General features: G+C 38.9%; 1 protein-coding gene across 2 annotated transcripts in view; it reads left to right on the top strand.

Moving 5' to 3' along the window:
• Nucleotides 1-268: 268 nt before the first annotated feature.
• crim1 (cysteine rich transmembrane BMP regulator 1 (chordin-like)) overlaps nucleotides 269-25,839 on the top strand; it is a 163,494-nt gene continuing 137,923 nt past the window's right edge. For both annotated transcript variants that reach the window (XM_052145627.1, XM_052145628.1), the window contains exons 1-2: nucleotides 269-1,147; nucleotides 22,023-22,196. In XM_052145627.1, coding sequence (XP_052001587.1) covers nucleotides 829-1,147; nucleotides 22,023-22,196 — 493 coding nt within the window. In that variant the 5' untranslated portion in view covers nucleotides 269-828. The remainder of the gene's footprint in view (nucleotides 1,148-22,022; nucleotides 22,197-25,839) is intronic.

Consider the following 25,839-nt stretch of genomic DNA (forward strand, 5'->3'; position numbering starts at 1 on the left):
TTTGCCATACAGTTCTAATGTGTACAGCCGCACAAACTCGAGAATGCTTCAAAGTTATGCGGGTCCTACATTCCGCACGTGCACCTTAACCAGCGTGAACTATATCACACAGACTCCTTCTGTTGAGCGTGTCGTGTTACCAGCGTTTCCTGTGTCTCATATCTGGAACGAAAGAACTCTCCAATGGAGCACAGAAATGCGAGATGGGAGTGGTTCCGTTATGAGGTCACAGTGAAGGACTGAGCTGAACGTTGAGCAGCGGGCGGAGAGAAGAACTCAACTAGCGAGCGAGCGATAAACACGAGACTCAAGCCATAGCTGGAAACATTTATTCACGCAGTTGAATGAATCTCCGCGTGCAACAAAATAACGGAACCGCGTTTCCTTCGAAAGCGAACAACTGAAAAACATTGCGTTTTTTTACCTGGCTCCTTTATATAGGCGCAGGACAGGAAGAAATTACTGGCTTGCATAAAAAAGACTCAAGGAAGAGAGAGAGAGAGAGACGCATGAGGAAAGTTTTCCTCCGTGAAAACAAACTGGAACTGTGCAGAAATCGTGACGCATAAGCCATGCACTGGCTGTACAACGTGGGATAATTCTTCTGTTGGCTTTCATCCGAAGGGAATGCATTTTTGTTGGCTTTCGTCAACCTCTCTAAAAGTTTAACGCCAGGAACGCTTAATTATTATATTCGAAAGAAAACGCTTAATTGTGAAAGGAACCTTTTTTGGCGCTCGCGCTGTTTTCTTCTGGTATTTGTCCGTTTCACTGGAAAATCTGGTCATCCTCTGAATTTGGGGGACAGGGAGTGGGTTGGATATATTCATGTTTCCCCACTTTTCCTTCATGGCCTCCTCCAGGATGTATTTTTTTATGACATGCATGCTGTTCTCCCAACTTGTGTTGAGTCGCGCGCTCATATGTCTGCCCTGTGATAAGTCCAAATGCGAGGAGCCCAAACACTGTAGCGGATCGGTGGTGCTGGGAATCTGCGGCTGTTGTTCGGTGTGTGCCAAGCAGAAGAACGAGAGCTGCGGCGGCGTTTACGGTCTGTACGGGACCTGCGACAAGGGGCTCCGGTGCGTGATCAGACCTCCGTTAAACGGCGGTTCCATCACGCAGTATGAGGTCGGAGTTTGTGAAGGTTTGTAAATCCCCTGCCTATTTAAATACGTGTCTTTGGCTCTTTCCAAAAGTTGTCAACTTTGTTTATTGGTTTAATCAGACTTAAAGATGGTGAATTAAAGCAATAAGTCAGATCACTTTATGCTTCATCTGTATTTGCAAAACTAAAGCTATTCACGCAAACATAGCCTATTTGGCAAGGTATACTAAACGAGCGTTGCAAGGTGTTTTTGCTTCAGATACATTACCTGGTAAGCAGTGCTGCAGCTGCAGGTTGGCTTCGAAAAATAGAAAAACTAAGAAACTATGAATCATGATTACAGCTGTTACATTTAAGTAGCATTAGCAGGGCTTATTCGATATAGTAATCTGATTGTACGGCCATTATCGGCAGGAGAGTAAATAGTTTGTGCTATAAATTGTGTTTTAATAGCACGAGGCATAAATGTCAGTGTCGCTCCTGCCTGCACAATACAACATTTGCCATGCCTTGTGACATTACAGTCTGTTGGAGTAGAGCGGAAGAGGCGAAATGGTTAATGTGTTTACAGCATGTCGGTTTTCCGTTTCTTTGAGGTATGGCTAACGGATTCCGTGCTGTTTTTGGACGCAGTGGCAGCCTCGCGCTTTCCGCCGAGGCTTGTTGGTTTTTCATCGGAATGTCTGCTACGCAAGTTCACATGCGGCTCGGTCAGCTTGGTTTACATCTGACCATCGATGGACGTGCGTCACTAATACCTTGAGTCACTGGGTTTTGCTTCTCCGGGATGTGCTTTAATCATTCACCTTGCTTCAGTCAGTTGTGCGGACACAACTTATGTCTTGACTTAGCTTAACGTGCTCTCAGAATGCTAATGTCTTTTTAACCCCAAATTAAGGCAATTTCATCCCTGGGGTGTAATTTTGAAAGGGGGTTTGTGCCACTTTTAACCCTGTGTTATGAAGACCTACTCTGAATTGCCAAAGACATAAACTGTGAATTAGCCTACTAACACAGGATTTTTGGTAGGTAAGAGCAGTGTGAAACATAGAACAATAAACCAGGATTGTGTTAACCTCGGTCCAAAATTAAAAATCCACGCGTTACCAAAATGTATTTTTGAGTTAAAAAAGGATATTCATAACGAAAAAGAAAAAACACGTAGCACGAAAATTATGGGATCATGAAAAGTGGGTGTTCTAATATACCACAATGGAGCAAGGTGTTTGGAGGGAGGTGTCGAAAAGTAAGAGGTTTTGATGTCATCCAAAAAGGAAAGTTGTTTCAGAGGCAGAGCACACTCCAAAAAAAAAAAAAAAAAAAGCTTGTTCAATTTACTTAAAGTGATATTTTACAACAAATTGAAAATTCTAATTTTCTCACCCTCATGCCATACCAGATGTGTACGACTTTCTTCTGCTGAAAACAAAGATTTTTAAAAGAATATTTCAGCTCTGTTGGTCCATACACTGCAAGTGAATGGTGGCCAGAAATTTGAAGCTCCAAAAATCACATAAAGGCAGCATAAAAGTAATCCATAAGACTCCAGCGTTTAAATCAGTTTCTTTAGAAGCGATATGATAGGTGTGGGTGAGAAACAGATCGATATTTAAATCCTTTTTTAACTATCAATCTCCACTTTCACATTTTTTACTTTTTTGTGGAGGTGGAGGACAGGTAGATGTTGCGCATGACATTGATTCCTCATTTCAGTGCTGTGCCAACCATATCGTAATTACTAAACTACAGTTTAGTGCTTCCCACCAAGTACATGCTAACTTTCACTAGTTAGTAGATAAAGAAATAAACTAATGTATTTGATTTACATTGGCACATCTATATTTGTTGGGTTCACCCAATTCAAAAAGTTTCTTTCTACACAAAGTGTTTTTGTTGAGATTACATAGTAATTTTAAGTTAAGAAAACACATTTAAAAAAAGCGTGGAACCACTGTCCAAGATTGAACCAAGTTCATCCAGAGCTTTTTTTAGCGCAATTTATTACATTTAAATCGAAGATTAGACTTGTTGACTTTAAAAGTGCCAGAACTTTTTTTTTTTTTTTTTTTTTATCTCTGAGTGTATTTCACATGTTGTGGAAAGAATTAAAGCCATATTCCTTCTAACAAACCATGCAGACCTTATTAGCTGATGAAGCAACAAGCAAAATGGGCTGCTATTTTAATAAAATGGCAATCGTCAAGACCAACAGTCATATTTCGACAGATTTCTCATTGAGTATAACATCGTATGCATGCTTGCACACTGTATCTGTGTACTTTTTCTCTGAAGAGGCCCGCTGCTTGTTAAGCCTAGTCTCAGTTGGAACTCTGATTTGGTCAGAGGACACTCATTGCAATGTCACAGGTCAGGTTTCAGCATGGCTGGCTATGAAAATTGAAGGCGTCTTGACCATTTGACATGTAACTGCCGGGGTTACATCTGCTGTAATTCAGCCAAGAAGACACTGTGGCATTGAGTGCCACTGCTATGGCTGTCGGATGAATGAGTCAGATGAGAAACAGAGCAGTGAATGCCAGTAGCCACGTCGTGGTAACTTCTACCCTCACCTCCTAATGAACTCAGTGAATTAGTCTCTAAAGCAGTGGTTCTCATATCTTTTGATACAGTGTGTCCAATCAATTGCTACAATATTTTGGCGCAAATTCAAGTTACTTGGTTAACGCTAGCTACATTTCGCAGATGCCAACATGGACGTGCCCTCATCCTGAAAACCAAGAGAAAAAAAAACCTGACTAAAAAAGATTTACTTTTAATAATGCTTCTGTTGTTATGCATTTTCAAAATGTTCCTGTCCAGCCTATGTGACGTTATTAATTACACTTATGGTTGCGCTTACTATATGCAATCTAATGCTAAACCACTTCAGTACCACTGCTCTAAAGTATGCCTGCTATTGTTGTCATGGTACCAAAATTTGAGAAGTCAATACTGATACAAGTGAAACCAGTGGTTCTCGAAAAAATATCTGCAAAAATATGATAATGTGCTATTGAATACACAAGTTTAGTTATGTTTAATTATTATTATTATTATTTTCCAGAACATTTAATCATTGAAATTGTGTCATCAATTAATTCTTAAAACTTTTAATAAGTGAAAATAGAACTTATTAACATGTCATTGGATTTTTGCCAAACTTTTATTCAACAGCTGTATTGCTTGTGATGTAATAAATTGATGAATTTGTAATTGTAATATACTTGTATTCAATTCTTTATTTAATTCCTTCCATTTTAAGCATCTAGCTTTTATTTTGAATCATGCTTTTATTATGATGTGTGTTTTTTTTGCCTGAAGCTTCACTTTTTTGAGTTTCCAGATTTTGATCGGTTGGATTTAAACAATCATTTAAAGTACACAGCTCATCCACGCTAAGATTGCAGCCTTCAGTGGTTGAATAAATCACACTAGGACAAGTCATTGACCATTTCAGTGTAAAGCCTGTGGGCATTTTAAAGCAGTTGTGTGTCAGTAATCTTGTGTGATGGTACCGGACAGAGTTGGTCTTCCATCTTTTTTTATTTAGTACCGACTTGGTACCAAAGTACCGGTACTTTTGACAACACAAATGCCTGCCACAGACTGTGCCTCTTATGAGTCACCCCGAATTATGAATATCACACAGACTTGTGTCGTATGACATCAAGGACTTGTACAGACCCATAACCGGAGCACTGCAGTCTTCAGGGGTGAAGGAGGGAGCAACAGATGCTGTTTGAATTGACTGTAAGGTCCATGTCCAAGCCCCTGAATTCCTGTGCATTCTAAAGCATGAGATTACTTTGGACAGGCTGTTTACAGTGAACATACATTCAAGATGATGTTCCTGAAATGCCCTGCAGGCTTTTCTGTCGACAGGCATTCCAAAAACGGAACATCTGGGGGTTTTGTGTCAGAACCCTCCAGGTGAGCTTTCCCTGTGAAGCAATGTGTAGTTTCCCAGTTCCACGTTCATAGAGAGTGGTCAGGGGTCCCTGCGTGAACCTGACTTTACTTAACATCCCTCAGACACCAGAGTTAGTATAGGTCTTAAAGAGATAGTTCTCCTAAAACATGTTGTTTAAAATCTTCATTAGTGACTTTGATGCCACAGTATACTACCTCAGACTCAAACTATAATTACATCGAATTACCACATTGTTTTATATTCAGTACAATTTGTATGTAGAGTAGCAATATTCACAGAAAACAATGGTATTTGGCTCAGTGGTGAACCGCCTTAGATTATGAGCCAAGGCCAGGGGCTGTTCAAAAAGACAGTCACAGAACACAACAGACTGAAACCGAACTCAAGGACCTCGAGACAAATCAGAGCTTTTGTGACAAAGCATTTAAAAAACGTATTTCTTAATCTGAGAATCACTTATAAGAGAGCAAGACGCAAGGGTCAAAGACCTCCACCAACTGTAAGTTGTTCACACCGAACGCTTTTGCAACCATCCATTTGTTTTTCTATGTAAATGCACGCTAGATGAACTATCTTAGTTTCACTTTGTTTTTTGGTTATTGAGCATCACATGCATGAGCACTGTTTTTTAGATGATGTGTCTAATTCAAAATAACTTTGAAAAGCACCAGGTTTCTGTTAAACTGTATTTGTTGTGCTGAGTCTAGCCTTTTTTAGCACAAGAATGCGATCGATCTGAAGTCATCGTCAGTGCTTGCCACAAATCCAAAATTCAAATACGCAGATTTTAGCATTCAAATGGACACTTTTGTCTTAAATTCAGAGAATATTCTAATTTTAATTTGATGGCCCTAAAGCACAGATTCTATATCTATGAAGCCAGGCAGAAGACCTCATGTTTAGCCAGAAATAAATCTGAATTGAAGTCTAAATAACATTTTATTAGGGAAATGTGTCTTTTCTGCAGTATCTTTTTGGTCTATACTAGGGGTGGCAACCTTAGGCACGCATGTGGTACGCAGTCGAATAATTATTAACAAATGAGCAATAAGAGTGCAAGACATTTATGTATTACCGGTATGTATTATTTTATTTTATTTTAAAATGTTATTTATTTTATAAATGTTCAAATCCCTGCATCTGCATGCCAAAATGTGTCTTTCAGTAATCCTTCCTCTTGGTGCAGCTTGTTCTAGTTATGAGCTGTATGTGAAGCCAAACTCTCTAAAAGTGTGACAAAGCTGCACTACTGAATGAACCCATACAGTGCAACCCATTGGATAGTGTAGAGTGAAACTTGCAGAGGTACAGATGCAAGTCCACCCTGCATCAATTGGTCACACAATTTAACAGTAAACAGATCTAGATGTGTTATGGGTTGTTTGCCTTTTGCTTTCAGAAATAGTACTTTGTATAAATGTGGGAATATTACTGCAAGCAATGTTTTATAATACATAGACAACATGCATATCATGTTTTGTTATCTGGGTTGATGTGGCACCTTAGCAAAACATAAAAATGGCACTTCATTTTAAAAAGGTTGCTAAACCCTGGTCTATACAGTCTTGATAAGCTATTTTTTAATGGAAAAATATACGAATTGTTTTACTTCTCCCTGAAAGATGTTAATGAAGTAAGTGCCGCGAGATATCTCTCCTGTCTCTGTGACAGCAGTAGACTCAAACAGCAAACAAAATCGTGTCAGCATGCTGTGGTCTGACGCTTTCTGCCTGTCAATAATTTTGCGATCTCGTAGTATTGTAGTTGCAGTGAATTATTGAGGTTCCATGCCATTTAATGCCATGTTGCTAATAACAGTTGTCAGATGAAGGTGCTATTTTGCTGCTTTTCTTTTTAACAACTGTTTCTGCTCGATTACGGTCTCCGTAAAGCAAATTTGGTATTTTTTTTTTTTTTTTTTCAGATTTATATTTTTATTGGTTGCTTCTCAACATGACAAATAACTAAGCAAAACATTAATATTCAGAGTCAAACATTAAACCCATTGTGTCCCTTCCCCCCCTCCCGACCACCCAACAAACATCACTATGGCCAAAGTCTGAGTACACACGCAGATCACATTTTTTAAATAAAATAATAATAGATATTTACTTATCAATGTAATGACTCCCCTGCTCTTACTTGAGCCAGCACTACCATATTTTACCAAATTTTCAGCTTCCTGCGGGGAAAGATGCATTTCTTGAAGAAACACTATATCATCTTTCTTACGTTTAAGAAAATAAATCACATTCCTTCTTTTTATGGGGTACCCCGACCCATTCACCTTCCACATGGAGAAAGACAATCCACTCATATTAACATTTGACATTTTGAAACTCTAACAGTCCATGCATGCCTACAAGAGCCCTTTACAAAAATACAAAAACATTTACAACAGAAGATAATCTAAAAGCAAACTCCTGCCAATAAGTAGAAAAAAAAAACCACTTAATTTCCTCAAAGGTGTGGTCTTCCACAAAACAAACTTTAGCCACTAGTGGAACCAGCACAAAAAAACAACAACAAAAAACAACAAAGGGCCATTCAATTCTTCAGGAAGTCAAACTCACTCCAATGTCCTGCAAGGAATATTCAACAAAACCAACTCCATCCAACAGGAGGCATAAGCACCCAAAACAAGCAGTTCATCACTAAGCTGTCCCGAAGAAATGATATTACACAAAACAAACTCCAGCCACTAGGCAGAACCAGAACACAGAGAAACGAAAAGGCGCCCAGCTTCCTCGGGCAGTCGAGTGTATGTTCAATGAGTCGGACCACTAGGTGGCAACATGAAAATCACCAAAAGGCTTACTCGCTCAAATGTTATTATGAAAGACATTGCTTGCTGTGGGCATGTAAATTCTCTATGTCCATCCATAGTATATATTCTCAGTTTGGCTGGAAACATCAGAGCAAAACTGACCTTCCATAAGAGTTTCTTGTATTTCTTGAATCATTCACATTTCTCTCTTGTCGAAGTCTGAGAACAAGAAAATGCTGTGATTCTTCCAAGAAAGACTTCTTCTACACCTTGCCTCGCATAACACGAGACCTTTATCGGATGATCTCAGAAATTTGGCCAGAATTAATCGGGGCCTGTCTACCTCAGCCGATCTCTGAGCCACGACTCTGTGAGCTTGCTCGATTTCTAGCTTATGGCCTGTTATGTTGGGGCAGTGGTGGCTCAGTGGTTGAGGCTCAGGGTTACTGACCAGAAGGTCAGGGGTTCAAGCCCCAGCACCACCAAGTTGCCACTGTTGGGCCCTTGAGCAAGGCACTTAACTCCAGATTGCTCCGGGGGGATTGTCCCTGTAATAAGTGCACTGTAAGTCGCTTTGGATAAAAGCGTCTGCCAAATGCATAAATGTAAATGTAATGTTGAGCAGACTTGTGAAGAGCCTGTCTAGGAAGAGCCTGAATTTCACCATTGGAATTCCTCAAGAATTCCAACAATTTGCACGTTTCGCTGATAATGATTCTCCAAATCCTCCAGATAATGATTCTCCAAATCCTCCAGATAATGATTCTCCAAATCCTCCAGTTTTTCCCAAATGCGTTGCAAGTCTGTCTTGGTCGCTAGCGGATTAGCAGCTAATTCCCTCTCCGATGACTCCAGATAATCAATCAGGTTTTCGACGTCCGACAATCTTGTTACCAACTCAGAGAATTTAGTCTCCATGGAAGTAATCGATTGACATATAACAGCCAAATCCTCCACGTCTGCAACAACCTTTGTCAGCATTGCCGACATGTTCATGTTCACGCCGAATTTCTTTGAGTTCACCATCCGAATTTAATCTGGGGCTTCGAATCAGCTTAAAGAAGTGTCTTTTAATATCTGCAGAGCCTGAGGATTTTACATTTTTTTGACATATTGTCTTCCTAGAACAGTTAAGAATCAGTGTGTATCGAATCTCACCGGTTTATGACACAAATAGCATTAAAACTAACAAAGTTTGCCACTCAACGAGGATGGCACTAATTCGAAAATGTGGCAATTTGGGGTTGATTTCTGAGTATGTGAACTTTTGGAAGCTACTGTCTATGTTAATTTCCTGTTTGACCATGTTGGAATGGCTTACTTATTTTTGTCTCTGCATATTAAGCTGGAATAGAATAAATTATTTTAACATAAAAATACACACTTTAGCACATATTCAAACATGTTAGCTTTAGATTGGAAAATTTGGAAGGACCTTGCTGTTCTGTCTTGGGCAACCTTTTGCTGTACTCCTGCCATGCTGGGAGAAAATAATTTATTAATTTGTGTAGCAGACATCCTTCACAATGGCAACATGCATGGCTGACATTTTTGACATACTAATTCTGACCGTTCATGTTGCTGTATATTTCGTCAGCGAACTGAAGCTTCACCTTATGCACCATTCTACCCCCAACTGCCTGCATCACATCACAATTAATATAGCTCTGAGCTCAAATCATAATCTACTTGACATGGGGAAAACCAGAAGCCTTTATCATTTAAATGCCATCAGACTGGGAAGAATGGAACCTGTTTTAAACACAACCTGTTTGTGGAGAACATCTGGAGAATGCATCACGCCTGCCCTCATTATTGTCATCCATACAAACGCTGGGCTCTGTTTACTAACAAAGAAGCTCACAATACTCTTAATCGCTGTCAACCTGAATTTTATTGTGCAGGGCATTCCTCTTCCAAAATGCTAAATGACCCATCAAAATAAAGGTTATGCAAAGGCTGTGGAACGTAAAGCAATTCACGATAGAAGTGAACTTGGAAAGAAGACATACCTAGAGAATTCAACTCTGCTTAGTGGGAGTATGTGGAATATTTTGGATAGTGAATGAAATGTAACTTTTTCAGTATGGGTGCCTTGGGGGAATGATTATGTCGGACATGTAACAGGTTGATGATTACACATCCTCACATGTTTAACATTCTTCTAAAGCCTAAGAAATTTGATATATAAAAATAAAAACTACCACTAGACATGCAATATGTGTCTTTAATGCTTAAATTATAAACCCACATACAATAAATAATAATATTCTTACTTCAATATGATCATATTCCATATCAAAACTTAATAACAGTTTCGATTAAACAATATTATTTACTGCATTAAAAAAAAAAATGCAACATTATTTTCACATTATGACATTATTGTTTTTATTCACTTATCCTTTCACAAATAGTAGTCCATGTTCTGCATTGGTGGAGACTGGATCTGTTCCTCCTATTATGTCGTAGATGTGGTCATGATCATATAATCCTTAAATTATATTGACCTCATATCTGTCACAGCGACAGCACTTTGGAAATAAAACAGCTGTTTGAGAAGAGTTTGCGTGATTTCTTCATAAAGTTAATTAACATCAACAGCTGCTGCGGATCAATTGTGTCTGATAGAGCAGACGCGATAACCATGGCGGTTGTTAGGCGTGAATTATCATAATTTATGTAAAAGTTGTTTTTCCTGATGCAGCGATCTGTTGGAAATTAACAGAAGACCTAATCTCCAATAATCTGTGGAAAATGGGGTGTTTCAATTCCACAAGCAGCACTTTTGGGACAGTTTCTACACAATTTGAGTGATGTGATGCGATATATATATATATATATATATATATATATATATATATATATATATATATATATATATATATATATTAGTTCCTCGTAATCGGCACAGTCTCTGGGTGTGTGTAGCTCTCTCTCCCCTCACTGGCGTCTGGCTTGCCCTTAAATCCATCTCCAACTCTCACTGCAATGACAAACAGCTGTTAGAGACAATCATTGACAGGTGATGATCCTTACCATTCACATCTGATCTCGCTCTCCATTTACAAGCCAGCGCTCGACCATGCCCTACCACCACAAGCACATACAACAAATCATAAATACATTTAATACAATTCTTGTACAGTAAAAATCATGTTTACTCAGAATTTTTAGAGGCATAAAAATCTAAACAATCAAAAAAGGGATATATTTAATTTATTAATTTATTCTTTTTGAAAATTTCACTGATTACCACAAAACTCATGTGCATCTTTAACTACACCTTGTCATTTAAACAACTAGTCATCTGCACTGTACTATTTAATCAACTGTACTGACTAATTTAAGTCTCACAAGACTTAAGTAGATAAAACATAACACAGTAACCATTATTATTTCATTTCGAGTTGGACATGATGAAAGTCATAACTTGCTCATCAGTAAAATGAATTTAGTAATGGCTTCAACTAATTCACAAGAGTTCCTGTAGCTCATCTCTTCACAGTTTTAGCACGTGTTAAACTAATCCATGTAACTACTTGTTTACTGTTTATTGCTTCATTTGTACTATTTACATGCAACAAAAAAGATTATATGTTGTAATATACCTAGTTAGAAGGTCCCCTGTATAATTTACAGCATTAGCTAGGAGAGAATTTCTTTCATATGTTAAAGGGACATTTTAACAGAAATATACCCATGAATCGATATCAAATTGAAATCGGAATTTAATCGAAAGCTTGTGAATCCAATTGAATCTGGAATCTGTAGTAATACCCAGCACTACTCTTAGGCCTAAATGTTCATAATGTTCATATCAAGTTTTTTCTCTCTCTCTCTCTCTCTCTCTCTGTGTCCTGATTTTTTTGTCATATTCATCTGGTCACTTTATACTGTATGGAATTTAACTCACTTTTCTTTACAGATATCAAAAGCTCTCTATAAAGTTGTCTCTTTCTCTCAAAACAGAGCATCCCTGCAACCCAGATTGCATGTCTGTATGTTTTTTTTTTTTCTCCACAGAAAGGGATAGTTCAGGCAGGCTGAAAGTTGTTGAGAGAGAACTGCTTGTCTTGTGAAGACAAGAGGAAATATGTACCCCCTCTCGGAAGCCTCCCTGTCACGCTCTTCCCAGAAGTCTCTTTTGCTCCTCAGAGTACTAAGTGTCCTTAAGGGTTACAGTGTAGGAGCCAGTGGAGAGGACCACAGGACATTTGGGGGGTTATCAGTCACAGGCTTGAAAGGTGGTGTCAAGAGGGTTGTTTGAACGATTTATAGTTGCAATAGCCAGGAAATACTAGCTATGTTTGGAATTGAGATTTAGTGTACTGCTTACTGTGCTGTATACATTGAGTAATGTGTACTATCTTTTAAAAAATAGGATGTAAAACACTATGCATTATGCAATGTTTAACATTTCAAACAGCAGTATGCTACACTGCTATCAGATGAGCTTATCACATTGGTCAAATTATTTAATTATGTGGATTGGAATGGCAAAGTCTCATGCTTATCATTTCTCCCATATCTTTATATGGCTGGAATAGTAATAGTATGGTAGTATGCATTCCGAACTCAGCCTCTGTTTAATTCCGCTGTTGGTGTTCAGTTATCCTTTTGAAAATTAAAATTATTTTTTCTTATCTATTGGAAACCCAGCAAATAATAAGTCAAGATTTAACTAATCACTATATTTCTCCTGGTTGATTTGTCATTCTGGAAATAATCATTTGTATATTGCATTACAGGTATTCTATGAATGCAGAAAATGCAGTAAACATTAAAATAGACAATAAGGCAAAGTGGGACACAATCAAGTACTAAAAATTAGTAATCAGTTCATAATAAACTAGTATGGGATAACATTGATGTAGCCATTTGGATCGTATTTTGAAAAACAACACCAACTACAAATTATTTTGTAATTCATGCTATATCCATGACTGCATATGGCCCTGAAACCATCTTTTTATGGCCCAAAGAAGATCATCATTTAAATGTATTCAGTGTGCATGTATTTTGAGGTGTCAGTTTTTTAGAGCATTTACGGTAATTCTCAGTATTAATTGAAGAAAAGGCAAAGACACAAAGATAATAGTGATACAAGGCTAATTTATGTAACATCAGTTGATAGAAACATTTTGTGCACACTCACACAAACATACTGTACACCGATGAGTCAAAATATTAAGACCACTCACTTGTGAAGTGAATAACATTGATCATCTCCTAACAAGGCCACATGTCATGGTCTGGGTTGATTAGATGGTTAGAGAACAATCAGTTCTTGTATTCAATGTGTTGAATGTAAGAGAAATGGGCAGGAGTACAGACCTAAGTGATTTTGATAGAAGCCAAATTGTTATGGCCAGAAGACTGGGTCAGAGCATCTTTGAGACAGCAAGGCTTGTGGGTGCTCCTGGTCAGCAGTGGTGAGTACTTACCAACAGTAGTCTGAGGAGTGACAAATCACAAAAAGGATCAGATCAGTCAAAGTGACCATGATGACCCCTGTCTACCGTCGAAAGCACCTACAACAGGCACACAAGCGTCAGAACTGAACCATTGAGCAGTGTAAAAAGATCGCCTGGTTTGATGAGTCCCATTTTCTTTTACATCACATCGACTGCAGTGTACGTGTGTGCCGTTTACCTGGAGAAGTGAAACCACCAGGATGCACTGTGGGAAGACGACAACCTGGTGGATGGAGTGTGATGCTCTGGGCAAGGATCTGCTGGGGAAGTTCATGTGGATTTAAATTTGATACATGCCACCTATCTTAACATCATTGTAGACCAGGTACACCCCTTCATGGCAATGGCATTCCTTGATGATGTTGGCCTCTTTCAGCAGTATAATGCGCCCTGCTACACTGCACACATTGTTTGGGAATGGCTTGAGGAACATGCTGAAGAGTTCAAGGTGTTGCCTTTGCCTCAATTCCCAGTTCTCAATCCGATTGAGCATCTGTGGGATGTGCTGGACCAACTAGTCAGATCCATAGTGGCTCCACCTCGCAACTTACAGGACTTGAAGGATCTGCTGCTAATTTCGCTGTGCCGGTTTCCACAGGACACCTTCAGGGGTCTTGTAGAGTCCATGCCTCAGTTGGTCGGTGCTGTTTTGGTGGCACATGGAGGACCTTTAGCATATTAGGCAGGTGGTCATCATTTTGTGGCTCATCAGTGTGTGTGTGTGTGTGTGTGTGTGTGTGTGTGTGTGTGTGTGTGTGTGTGTGTATATATTTATTTTTTTTCTTCTCCTTGCTAATACCTTGTTTCCATAATGTAGTGAAATTGCCTCATTAAAGGTGCACTTAGTAACTTTTGTCTTTGTGTTATCTTGGACTACTGATACCTAGTGGCTTGGATGCAGCATAATTTAAAATCAATAGTTTTCAGTTTTAGATGGCATTGTAGAAATTCATTATTCACATTCAGCCATGATTACTTTAATCAATCAGTGAAAGTGTCAAATAACAGGATGGTTACTGAGATTAAGCAAGTAGTATTCGTCTGGTCATGTAATTCTAACATGACAGCCCCCATGTGTGAACCCTTTCCACGTAGAATAAAATGATAGGTTACTTATTCTGCAACCCCAGTTCTCTGAAATATCGAGTGGAGAGATCCACCTATGGGAAGGGCATTCACACCTGACCTCTGCAAAAGCATCCAGTTGCATCAAGTCTGGCTTTACAGACATGAGCGCTTGACAGTGCTGCTGTAAGGCCTTGCCCTTACCTGAGGGTATAAAAGGAACTGTACGCACTACTTTCCTCAGTGAGCATATTCGCTTCACATGAAGCAAGTGTGTTAAGCTTGGTGGATCTCTCAACTCGATGTTTCAGAGAGCTGGGGTTACAGAATAGGTAATCAAACTTTCTTTTTCATCTCGTGTTCGAGATCCACCTATGGGAAGTTATGGACAACTCCCCGAATGCCGTATACACTCACAGGGTGATGTTGTCAGCCAAAAAGGATGGTCTCCTAATTAAAGGTGGTGACTGACACATCCTACTTAATATAAGCAGTCTCTACAATGCATACACATTACAAAGAAGGGAGAAAAGGCTGTGCAAAGTGCTTGATGTACGTCACACAGTGAAAGGGGGAAAGGATTATGGGTGAACCCATTATGAAGAACTACACCCAAATCTGCATGTGCCACTGGGGTTCTGATGACATCATCAAGTTGGTAGTACCTGAAAAAAGTGTGGGGGGGAGCCCAACATGCAGCTGAACAAATATCTTGCAGAGAAACACCCTGAAACAGGGACCAGGAAACAGCCATGCCTTTTGTAGAGTGGGCCCTATGGCCTAAGGGGGGCTGGAGCCATTTGAGCTATATGCCATTGAAATTGCTTCCACAAGCCAAAGGGAAAGATGTGGTTTTGATTTAGGTTTACCCGTCTTTGGGGGAAGCCCGCTAGTTGCTCTGTGTCTTGAGAGAGACAATTCCCTATCCTGATCGGTGGCATTTTGAAGGGCCGACCATTTGATGTTTGGCCAAGCGGCCTCTCGCTCACACACATCGAGGCGTATGGCATGCGGAAACCCAGCTGAGCCTGATCTGACGGGATGGCCTCCTTGTCCTCCCAGCACTCCAGCACAGCATTGTCATCATCCCCAGAGCCGGGAGGCTTGTGCTCAAACGAAGAAACTCAGTGAAAGCCTCAGTTTTGTCTACCCTACTGAGAGAAGGCAAAGTCTGGTGGGCCCACAGAGTTGCTACATCGTCGCCATTTCCTCCGTCCGAGTCAACATATTGAGTTAGCTGCCTTGGGTTGCTGCAACTTTAAGTCTACGCCGCAGGAGTTTCCTTGGCAAGGACATACAATGGCTACAATTTTCAGGGAAGGAGAGAGACTCCTCTGCGTGTTTGAATCCCATGCACACGGCGCAGAAAGGATGGGAATCTCTTGCTGTGATAAGCGCTCTGCAGGTGGTAGGGCATGCTTGCGACTGCTGATTACCGGTGCAAGCAGGTGATGAGGATTTAGTATAAGCAATGTTACTAGAAAAACTCTTGAGTTATAGTCCACCAAATAACAGGCAGTTAGCCTGAGATGCAGGGAAAATAGCAACGAGGAAAGGTGGGCAGCTGTAAAGAAGGCTAGTGAGCGTGGGTGGCTTGCAGGCAGAATATAATCGCAAACTGACCAGAACTCATTTGGCAGTCACACCTGACGAAGGCTGATCCAAGGATGTGTCCTTCTACTGACTGTTGAGTGAGAGGCAAATGTGAAAACCAGTCAAGCTGTGAGGATTCCGCATAGAGGTCACGAGAAGCGAAAGTCAAATGAGGAAAGTAGAGCGTACAGGTGCTTTTATGCCCTCAGATAAGGGTGGGGCCTTTCAGCGGCATCGGATACACGCTCATGTCTGTCAAGCCAGATTTGTTTCAATTGGCTGCTTCTAAAGCGGTCAGGTGAGTACGCCCCTACCATAGGTGGATCTCAAACACAAGATGATGAAAGAGAACAGCTTTTATAAGGTAACTGATGACTGGAGTCTTCATTTTAATGTGAGTGATCATGATTTCCTACATATATTGCAAAATTCTAATTCTGATCACTGCCACTATTACCAAACAAAAGCTTTATCCTTATGAGAGTTGGAACATTAATAGCTTTTCTAATTTTTAACGAGCATATTCATTTTCCTCTCTGCTGTTTTACCTTTGCGTAATAGTCGTAATGCAGCATTTAATGGCTAAGGTGTTAAAAAAAAATAAAAAAATCCTGGTAGAGTAATTAATAGGTTTGGTTGCAAATTAGCAAGCATCTCTTGCTTCAGGATGAATGCCTGCCTCGATAACAACCAGGTGCTACCTCAAAGAACAGTGGGGAAGTTGTGTATTAGCCAGGAGGGGATGAGCGCCAATTTGATATCATGCCTTGATGTCAGCAAAACAACACTTTTCGCTGTGCTCGTTTATAAAGAACTGCTGTGTTGATTTTGGGTTTATTTTTTCCACCGGTTTTTGTGAATTCACATGCCTTTTGTGTGACTGTTTTAGCTACCTCTCTCTCTACCAGTCAATCTATATTAGGTAATGTGAAAGGTTGGTATTTTTACTGGGTATATGTGCGGGAAAACTCAGGAAAATATTTTAGTACAAATATCTAGCGATAATGTAGGCAAAAGAACAGCAGTCACACTTGAGAATTTTAAATCATATTTTTATAGCTCAGTATCTCTAACCACATTAGTAAGTGCCATATTTCAAATAGACAGAGTATGAAAACATTTGAAAAGAACATCTTAAATATGTTTTATCTTTGGTTAGAGTATGGAAAGCAAGCTGTAAGGGATTAGGACTTCTCAAAACAAGTTGTTTTATACAGTTTTAGATTTGTGACTACAGTAATGCTGCCAAGTCATGTAATGATAGTATTTATGAGAAGCACACACATGATCACCATCACAATGTCGAAATTACTGGTGGGAAACTGGATTTTCACAGATCCTAGATTTTCTGTGTTGGGGGGCGTGTCAATTAAATAATTCATAAAAAGGTGTAGTTATGTATGTTAACTAGATAGTTTATTTTGTGTGCTGTTGATGAATAATAGCGTTAAAACTAAGATAATTGATAAAGCTTTTACTTCTTATTTAGCTTTGCAAGCTTACAGACTTATTACAGAATCATTCTCTGTTGCACACAACTGATAAAATACAGATTACGTATTGAATACACTTCATTTTGTTGCATTAGCATGGGAAAAAGCTTCATGTTTTTGTCAAGAAGTGAACTAGAGAAAGAAATATTAAATTGCTCAACACATCTATTTCATTCAGCCTGATCTCGTGAAGATTACGTGACAGTGGCAAAAAAAATTCAAAATGATACTGTGTGGTTAATTAAACGTATTTGCGGCAGTTTCAAGGTGAGATGTCCACTCTGTGGCACTAAAAGGAAGTTACATTTTCTCCCAAACAGTTATGTTTTTTAAGAGTGATGCTCAAGCGAGTTTTAAATCAACAAAACCTTCCTCACTAACCTAAACCTAAACTGTAAAAAAAAAATTAAAGGAAATGTGAGATGAAAAAGGTAATTTCTGAAGCAACTATGTCATTTTGTGGTGCTTCTAAGGCATTTTCGGCTCACATGTCGACTACTATGCTCTTCAGGATGTATATCAGTCGAGCAACAGCACAAATTTTGCTCAAATAAACCAGAGGCGCGTTTCCCAAAACCATAGTTAGCCATCTATGGTCGCAAGTTCCATCGTATCAACAAAGTTCAATGATTAGTTGTTTCCCGAAACCATAGTTCCAACGAACATTCACAAAAAGCACTGCAGAGATGTGTGGTTGGAATTACAGCTCTCCACTTGTGGTTAGAAGCTTTGTTCCTTGTTAGTTTGCTGTGTGGACATTATTTGACTTCGCTGAGGCTTTTATATCTTTTATTCCATATGTCTTACAATCAGTCAAGACTTGGATCCTGCATACGTGAATTTAAGAAAACTGCTTACCAGGGGTTTTGCAGAAAGTGGCGTTCTGAAACGTAATGTAAACGTGAATGCAGCTTTCCTTAAGCCAGTTAAGGGAGTAAAGGCTATAAAGAGAAAGTGCTATAGCACACGGTTTCTGTTGGAGAACAAAGATTCTGTTTCCATGTTAACGCAGAAGTGGCGTTTTTGGCTGCATTCCAAATGGGATACATTTTGGAGCCCTCCACTGTTCTCACAGGGGATGGTAAAGACTTTGAAGGGTATAGGGGTGATCATTTCTAAATGGAACATACCCATAGAAGAGTGCTTATGAATGTGTGTATGGGCTCAAGTGCATCGGGGGAACCCCGAGGTGTGATGTAGAGGGATAACCCACTATTGTAGCATGATGCATCTGTCTCATTTCACCGTGAACACTGATTTAGTGTCTTTCTGATTTACGTATAAATTAGCTATTTTAATTTAATATCCTTTTGCCCTCGCAGAAGTTATTATTCCACCCCCTGCATAACGTCATTAACGGCAGCTCTGTATTGCTGAACCAAAATGGTTAGAACGATGGATGTGCAACATTTAACACGGTTTCAGGAAACAGTCATGACTAGCTAGTTAATTTCTCCAACGATGCATCGTGAATTGGTGGTTAAGCAGTGAGTTATGTTGTTGTATGGGAAACGCACCCTAGCTTGTTAATGTAGTTGGTTATGTAATGTTAACATTAAATGTATCGCCTGACAAGTCATACACTACAATAAAAGGGTTTAGATGTCATAAAATAGCATTGTGTGAGGATTAGGGTGAAAATATGAGTTTATGAACAAATTATCTGCCATTTTACTCGATTTGTGTGAAAGTAAATAAAAGTCGTTGTTGTAGTGCCTCTAGTGTTTATTTCACAGGAAACTGTTGTTTGTACAGCGAGCCACGTAAAAACCATTTAGCAAAAATTTAAATATAGTCATTCTATGAGACCAGGTTGTAATTATTATTTCCAAACTCTTAACTAGGAACTTCTTTGGAGGACATGAAGGCAACATAATGCTGCCTGTGGTTTTACCAGGCTGAATCCTGGTGTGTGGTTTACACCTCTTCTATGTGTTTATCAGTTGAACCCTATGCTAGATGACTTGATACCCTGTTTAGCAGGGGACTCAACCCTCCTCACCTGCTAAATGACCCAGGGCTAGCCTGAAAAACATGCTTAGTTACTGAAGAATCAGCTGTTGACGGCAGCTATTCAGGGACTTCACCCCCATTGCTTTGGTGAAAACAACAAGCACAAGGGCTTTTGAACATCAGCTTCCAGTCCTTGATCATTTACAGACAACAATCACAGTCCCCTATATAAATCTACAGTTACAGTTCCTTGTGTTTTGTTGATGCTGTGAAGTCATACAGACCTTGACTATGTTCATACAGCAGCAGAATATGGTTGTCAATTCTGTTTTAAAGTGCCAAATACAGTTGTTAACAAACAGTTTGGTTATAAACAAGATGGTCTGCCACGTTATATAACCAAACTGACTCCCTTAAATTATTATTACCCACACCCGCATTTTGAGAAGTTTAGTAAACCTGTGCTGTGTAATTTGAACCACACTGGACAATTAGTTGTCATACCATACAATGATGCAAGATTAGAAAAGGGACTTCCCATTAGTTATTTGTTCATACCTACAGTATTTGAACTGCTCCTGTTAATGTATGAGTGGGCCAATCAAGTGCCACACCTATTAGTATTTAAAATTGGCAACAGTATTAACTAACTGTGTGAATGTAGCCCTTGTGTTCTCATGGCCCACAGATTGGGTTGTCTGCCTTACAGCTGAAATCACACCCATCATATTCAGGCCAAAGCACTGGGCCGTCTCCCTTAAAAGTGTGCAGCTGTATCACCAGTAGCTAAACACACGACTGACCCAGCAGCGAACATGCACAAGGCGGGTGGCTCTTTAAGTGTTTTTCCATGACTTATTTATCCTTAAGAGTATTTTAAGTGAACCACCCAGGGGCAGAGAAGTTATAGCTACAGTATAAAGTAATTGAGTAGTTCATGTCAGGGGCATTGCTAGACATCATTGACATTCAGGGCTTAGCCCACAGTGCATATTAAAATATAAAAATAAGAAGAATCCTTCTTTCCATGACTTAAAAAATAACCACCCTACCTGTCAAATAACAATTAGGGCCTACATTAAGTGCACAACACTGCATATATGTCCATTTCAAGACATTGTATGTGGTAATATCCCCTCATTTACAGTATTATTTAGAGAGGAAAACCCAAAAACAATGCAGAATCCCAGATGTTTATGACTTTCATTCTTCTGCTGAACACAAAGATTTTTAGAAGAATTTTTCAGCTCTGTAGGTCCTTTCAATGCAAGTGAATGGTGGCCAAACCTTTTAAAGGTGCAAAAAGCACACAAAGGCATTATAAAAGTAATCCATTCGACTCCAAAGGTTTAACACAGGTTTTCTGAAGCGATATGATAGGTGTGGGGGAACAATAGACCAATTTTCAAGTCTGTTTTACTATAAATCTCCTCTTTCACTTTTGTAATGGGTCCCCGGTTCCTGTAGCTGAAAAGTTGGAGCATGGCACTAACAACGCCAAGATCATGGGTTCGATTCCCAGGAAACACACGACTGATAAAAGGTAGACCTGGAAAGCACTGCAAGTTGCTTTGGATAAAAGCATCCGCCAAATGCATAAATGTAAATGTTGAACTAAATTAACTAAATAATAAACAATTATACTTCCATAACTTAACATTAATAAACATTTAAGATGAATAAATCCTATAAAAATATTTTGTTCCTTGTTAGATTATGATTCCTAATACTATTAATATTAATATTGTTAATGAATAGAACCTTATTGTAAAAGTGTTACCAATATGTTTTTCCCCATTACAGAATTGAATTATTTAGCATGACAACGCCAATGAAAGTTTAAACATACTAAAACACTGGTAAATACTGTGAAGAAACTTCTGTTTGAACCATGTGGTCAAAAAATTTTATGATGTCACTATTTTAAAAACAGAAATGTCATAGGATAAACGGGTTGCCTAGAATACACAGACAAATTCATCTCAGAAAATGCATAAAGAATTTGAGATAAAAAAACAAACATACACACACATGATATTTTAATCAGAATTAAAGCAAAATAGTGGCAGAATTATTCATATTTTTTTAATTCTATAAACCGAATTAAAATGTAATTTTTTTAAATGCGGACATGCATATTGGCTGATATTAATTTAAAAAACAAACAATGCAAAGTAAAATTTATGTTTTCTTTTTTCTTAATTTGTAGTACATACTAAACGGAGTTAAATCTTTCAAATAATCTGACAAGGTTCAGAATCCTTTTAATTATATCAGTTGTAAGTCACTGGGACACAGAAAGCACATAACTAGCAACAGAGAATGACTTGACTACATTCCCATTTCTTCCATTTCTGAGCTTCTAGGATACCCCTTGCCCCTCAAATTCACATATAATTGGCCACATGCTCCTTTCCACTATTCAGTAGCCTCATTACACCAGCATCACCAGACCTCTTGGCTTTGGCGGACCCACTAGCTTAATGATACCATGAAAATGTACCAGGTCAGTTTCTGAATCTTAAAAGGCAGTACCGCTGGGGATTTATTATTAAGTTCTTTTTTTCTTTTTTTTTTGGGGCATTAATACAAATTTATCCTCATTGATATGTGTGTCTCTTTCATTCTTGTTCAGATGAAAACTGGGATGACGACCAACTCTTGGGCTTCGAGCCATGCAATGAAAACCTGGTTACGGGCTGTAACATCATTGATGGGAGGTGTGAATGTGACAGTGTGCGGACATGCAACAACCCATTTGAGTTCGCTAGCCAGGAAGCCTGTCAGACAGCCTTGCAGAAGATTGAAGGTGCGACTCTTACTTCACTTTCCATTCTCATTATTTCTCTCTCTTTCTGTCTACTTCCTGATTAAAATAGACTTGTACATGCATGAGCATGTCTTCTTGCTGTTTAATGCGTTTTTGATGGGTTTCATCATGCATTTGAACTGCCGATTGCTTGATTTTGTGAGCATATACAAAACATTTCTTTCTGTTCTTCTTTCAATGAATGATATTACCCAAGCTTGCTGGAAAAGCCAGCTTTATGTAAAAGCACTGTTTACACTTGTGTTACATGTGTAATACAGGCATTTTTTTTAAGGCGTTATTTTGTAATTTTATGTAACATAAATGTATTATGTAACATAGATAGCCAAGTTATGGTTATCTATGAAAAGTTCTAATTCTAAGCTTTCAAATTAAACTTTATGTGTCTGACTTATGTATTTGGAGACATCTTAAGCGTAAACTTTGTTTGGCGACAAAGAACCCCCTTTGGACCTGTTGGCGGGTCCGCAGAGTTGAAGAGGTTAAACCATCCTTAGATGATTGCTGATATTAGCTGGTCTCCAACAGGGCATAGTGGTTTTCAGGCAAGCCGAACAGCTTTTTGACCAGCTACACCAGTAGAACACCAGCTTGGCCAGGTTGTGAAAAAGCTAGACCACCATAAACCACCTCAGGCTGGTTTAAGCTGTTTCTTCTGCAGTGCATCCAAGTGGTGTTGGGTTAATGTTTATGAAACTTTCACACATTATTAAGGATATCAAGAATATAATGCATAATTCTGCCATACTTAATTATCCTAATTGGACTAAGCTTGCTTAGTTAGTTTTGAGATATTCAGAACATAATCAATCTAAGCACTAATTTTCGGCAACAATGGAGGGGTGATATAACCTCTGAACTAATTTTGATGAATGGATATTAATAAAAGATAGAATGTCAGCCACAGTCAATGTGTATTGATGTTTAATTGTGGTGTTGTTTTGTGCAAATGCGCTGAGATGTCCCAAGATTCTCATGTCCTAGTTCAAAGTAAATTCCAAACACTAAACAAATAAATGTGTTGCAAATGTTTTTACTGTGACAGCCTTTTTTCTGCTTTCTCTAACACCTCGTCCACACCACACGTGATGCGTCACCACGATATTCATATACTTAGATAAGGATAATTGACAAAACTATTTAGAATTCAGAGCAATCACAGACAGAACAGTGTGTTTATTGAATGCATCTCATTTTCTCACTAAGCTGCATATGGGGAAACACATTCTATGGCAAACCTGAGGGGAAAAATACACAACCATACACATATACATAGCAAAGTTACATTATATATGGTTTCCAAATTCAGTCTGTTACCATGGTTTATGTTCATGCATTACTCCTGTTTTTATTTCGCCGATCTCCATGTGACAGGGAAGCGGAGAGAATGAGCCATATGTCACCCCTCTGCCTTTCAGAACTGGTTGGTGTGTGACAGAGCTCTCACTGAAGAGAATGAGACCTCAAGCACAACATTCTGTATGTTTGTGACACCCTCAGCCAAAATCAAGTTGTTCTGAACTGGCTAGTAAGATGCCGGCTGTAATATACTGTTAAAAGTATAATTTAAGACCCATTTGTTGACTGTGCTGCCCGACGTGATGTCGCAGAAATAGAAACCATTTCAAAAATAGATTGTGGCGTCGCGTCTGGTTAGGACTTGGTGTAAGCCACTGCATAATAACGTGTTTGAAATCCCTGGAGCAACATGTTTTTTTTATTTTTTTTATTACGGTTGTTTGTCTAATTCTTTTTCTTTTGAAAAGGGTGGGGTAGCGAAAGAGTATTTTCCTCTTTTTCTTTGCCCCGTCTTGCTTATATGATTGGTTTTCAGAAACCTGTAATTAAACAAACAAACAAGCTGATTTACTAGAGGCTGATAAGGTCCTTTTAGAGCTATCAGAATGCAAATGTTGCGTTGAAAAATGTGCTCCCTGATGGATATATTTTTGCCTTCTTTGAGCGTGCCTGTGCATTCAGTCTGAGCTGGTGGCACACTGGCAATTAAACACCAAAATACATGCTTGTTATCACAACGGTCTGGGCAAATGGGGGGGCTGGCCCTTGTTGTTATATTGCAGCAGGTGTGCTTTTTCAACCCCGAAGCAGGCGGTGGCTATTTTGAAGATTTTTCCCTTGTGTTTTGTTGTACTAATAGGTGCCTGTCATGTTGTTTTGACTACTGCTTTAGAGCTTATGTCTGTTATGCAGTTGTCACTTGTTTATTTTGATGTTGTGTCTAGTTCGGGATGTTGTTTTGCCTGTCTATGTGTTGAGTTGCCACAATTAGGCAGAGATGTTGTGTCTAATAGAAGCTTAATTCTCTTGTTCTCGCGAGTAAATTTTTCTTTTTTTCAATGGCTACCCCAGTGCTAAAATTAATTTTGTTTTTCATTTTTTGTGGTGAACCATCCCTTTAATTATGTCCAGTTTGATGGTTTTTCTACAATATGTTTTTAGCTTGACTACTGAAATCTGTAGATTTGATAGTAATAACACAGTTATGAGTGTAAAAATAATTAGTTTTGCTCATACTAGCAGAAAATAACAGTACGGTAATCACCATACTCTTAATAGGGCGTGTAGAAACATTACCCACCTAGCTGACTAGCATAATATGCTTGGTTGTTTTTCCTCTAAATCCCTTCATACATCTGTTTGCATTCAGTGCCGTGCAGGAGCGGGGGCCAAGGCACATGTTTTGCACTGCATTATCATTTGCATAAGAAAAACATTACTGTCTTGATTCATCAACCAGGCCATCTTTTGTGTCTAGAGTCAGCAGACATTGCGATATTTTATTGATTTTACATTAAACAATTGTTTCTGTCTCGTAGAAGTGGAGCCGTCTCTGTAATAAGATTAAACTTCATCACATACTCCCACTTCCACTCCTCTCTTTGTGCTGTTGGCAGAGGAGAAAAACAGAACTGCATTTAAACGACTGCACATGCGACCAAATCACAATCAGTTGAAATGGGCTCATTTTCTGAGGTCATTCACCCTATTCACCCAATGGAAAAAAGACTTTCCACCCAGGGGAATGTTTTGTGTTTACTTGAAGCTGGTAGATACAAGGGCGAACATTGAATAGATAAGTGCTATTGATGTTATCAGTGGTGGATGTGAACAGGCCCCAGTTTGAGCTGTGCTATGACCTCTAGGAATTCTTTAGTTGGTACTGTGATGAGAGGGTCTGAAAGGGCAATAGAGATTGATAATGGTGACACTCTGCCCTCTTCAAGGTTCCCTAATGACATGTTCTTCACTATTGTTGCTACTACAGGAAATTAATGCCCAATAAATCTCTAAAAATGTGTTGACCTTTCATGTGTAAGTAGATTTTCTCGTCATGTCGACAGACATGATGGGAAGATGACAAAATTGATTTTAAGGTCCTGTTTACACCTGGTTGTGGCTTGGGTGATCCCATTTACATCACTGTTGTATTTAAATGTGTCTCCAGTGACCACTTGTGTTCAGATTTCAAGGAGAGTGTATCTGATTTTGTGACTACGTACTGTATCACTCACTTTGACGGTTTGGATTTGATAAAGTGTAAAAAAGTAAAAAGATAATGGTAAATAATTGCATACACAAACAAAACGTGACATTTCATGCA

Source organism: Xyrauchen texanus, chromosome 16 (assembly GCF_025860055.1).
Source record: "Xyrauchen texanus isolate HMW12.3.18 chromosome 16, RBS_HiC_50CHRs, whole genome shotgun sequence".
Taxonomy (NCBI): domain Eukaryota; kingdom Metazoa; phylum Chordata; class Actinopteri; order Cypriniformes; family Catostomidae; genus Xyrauchen; species Xyrauchen texanus.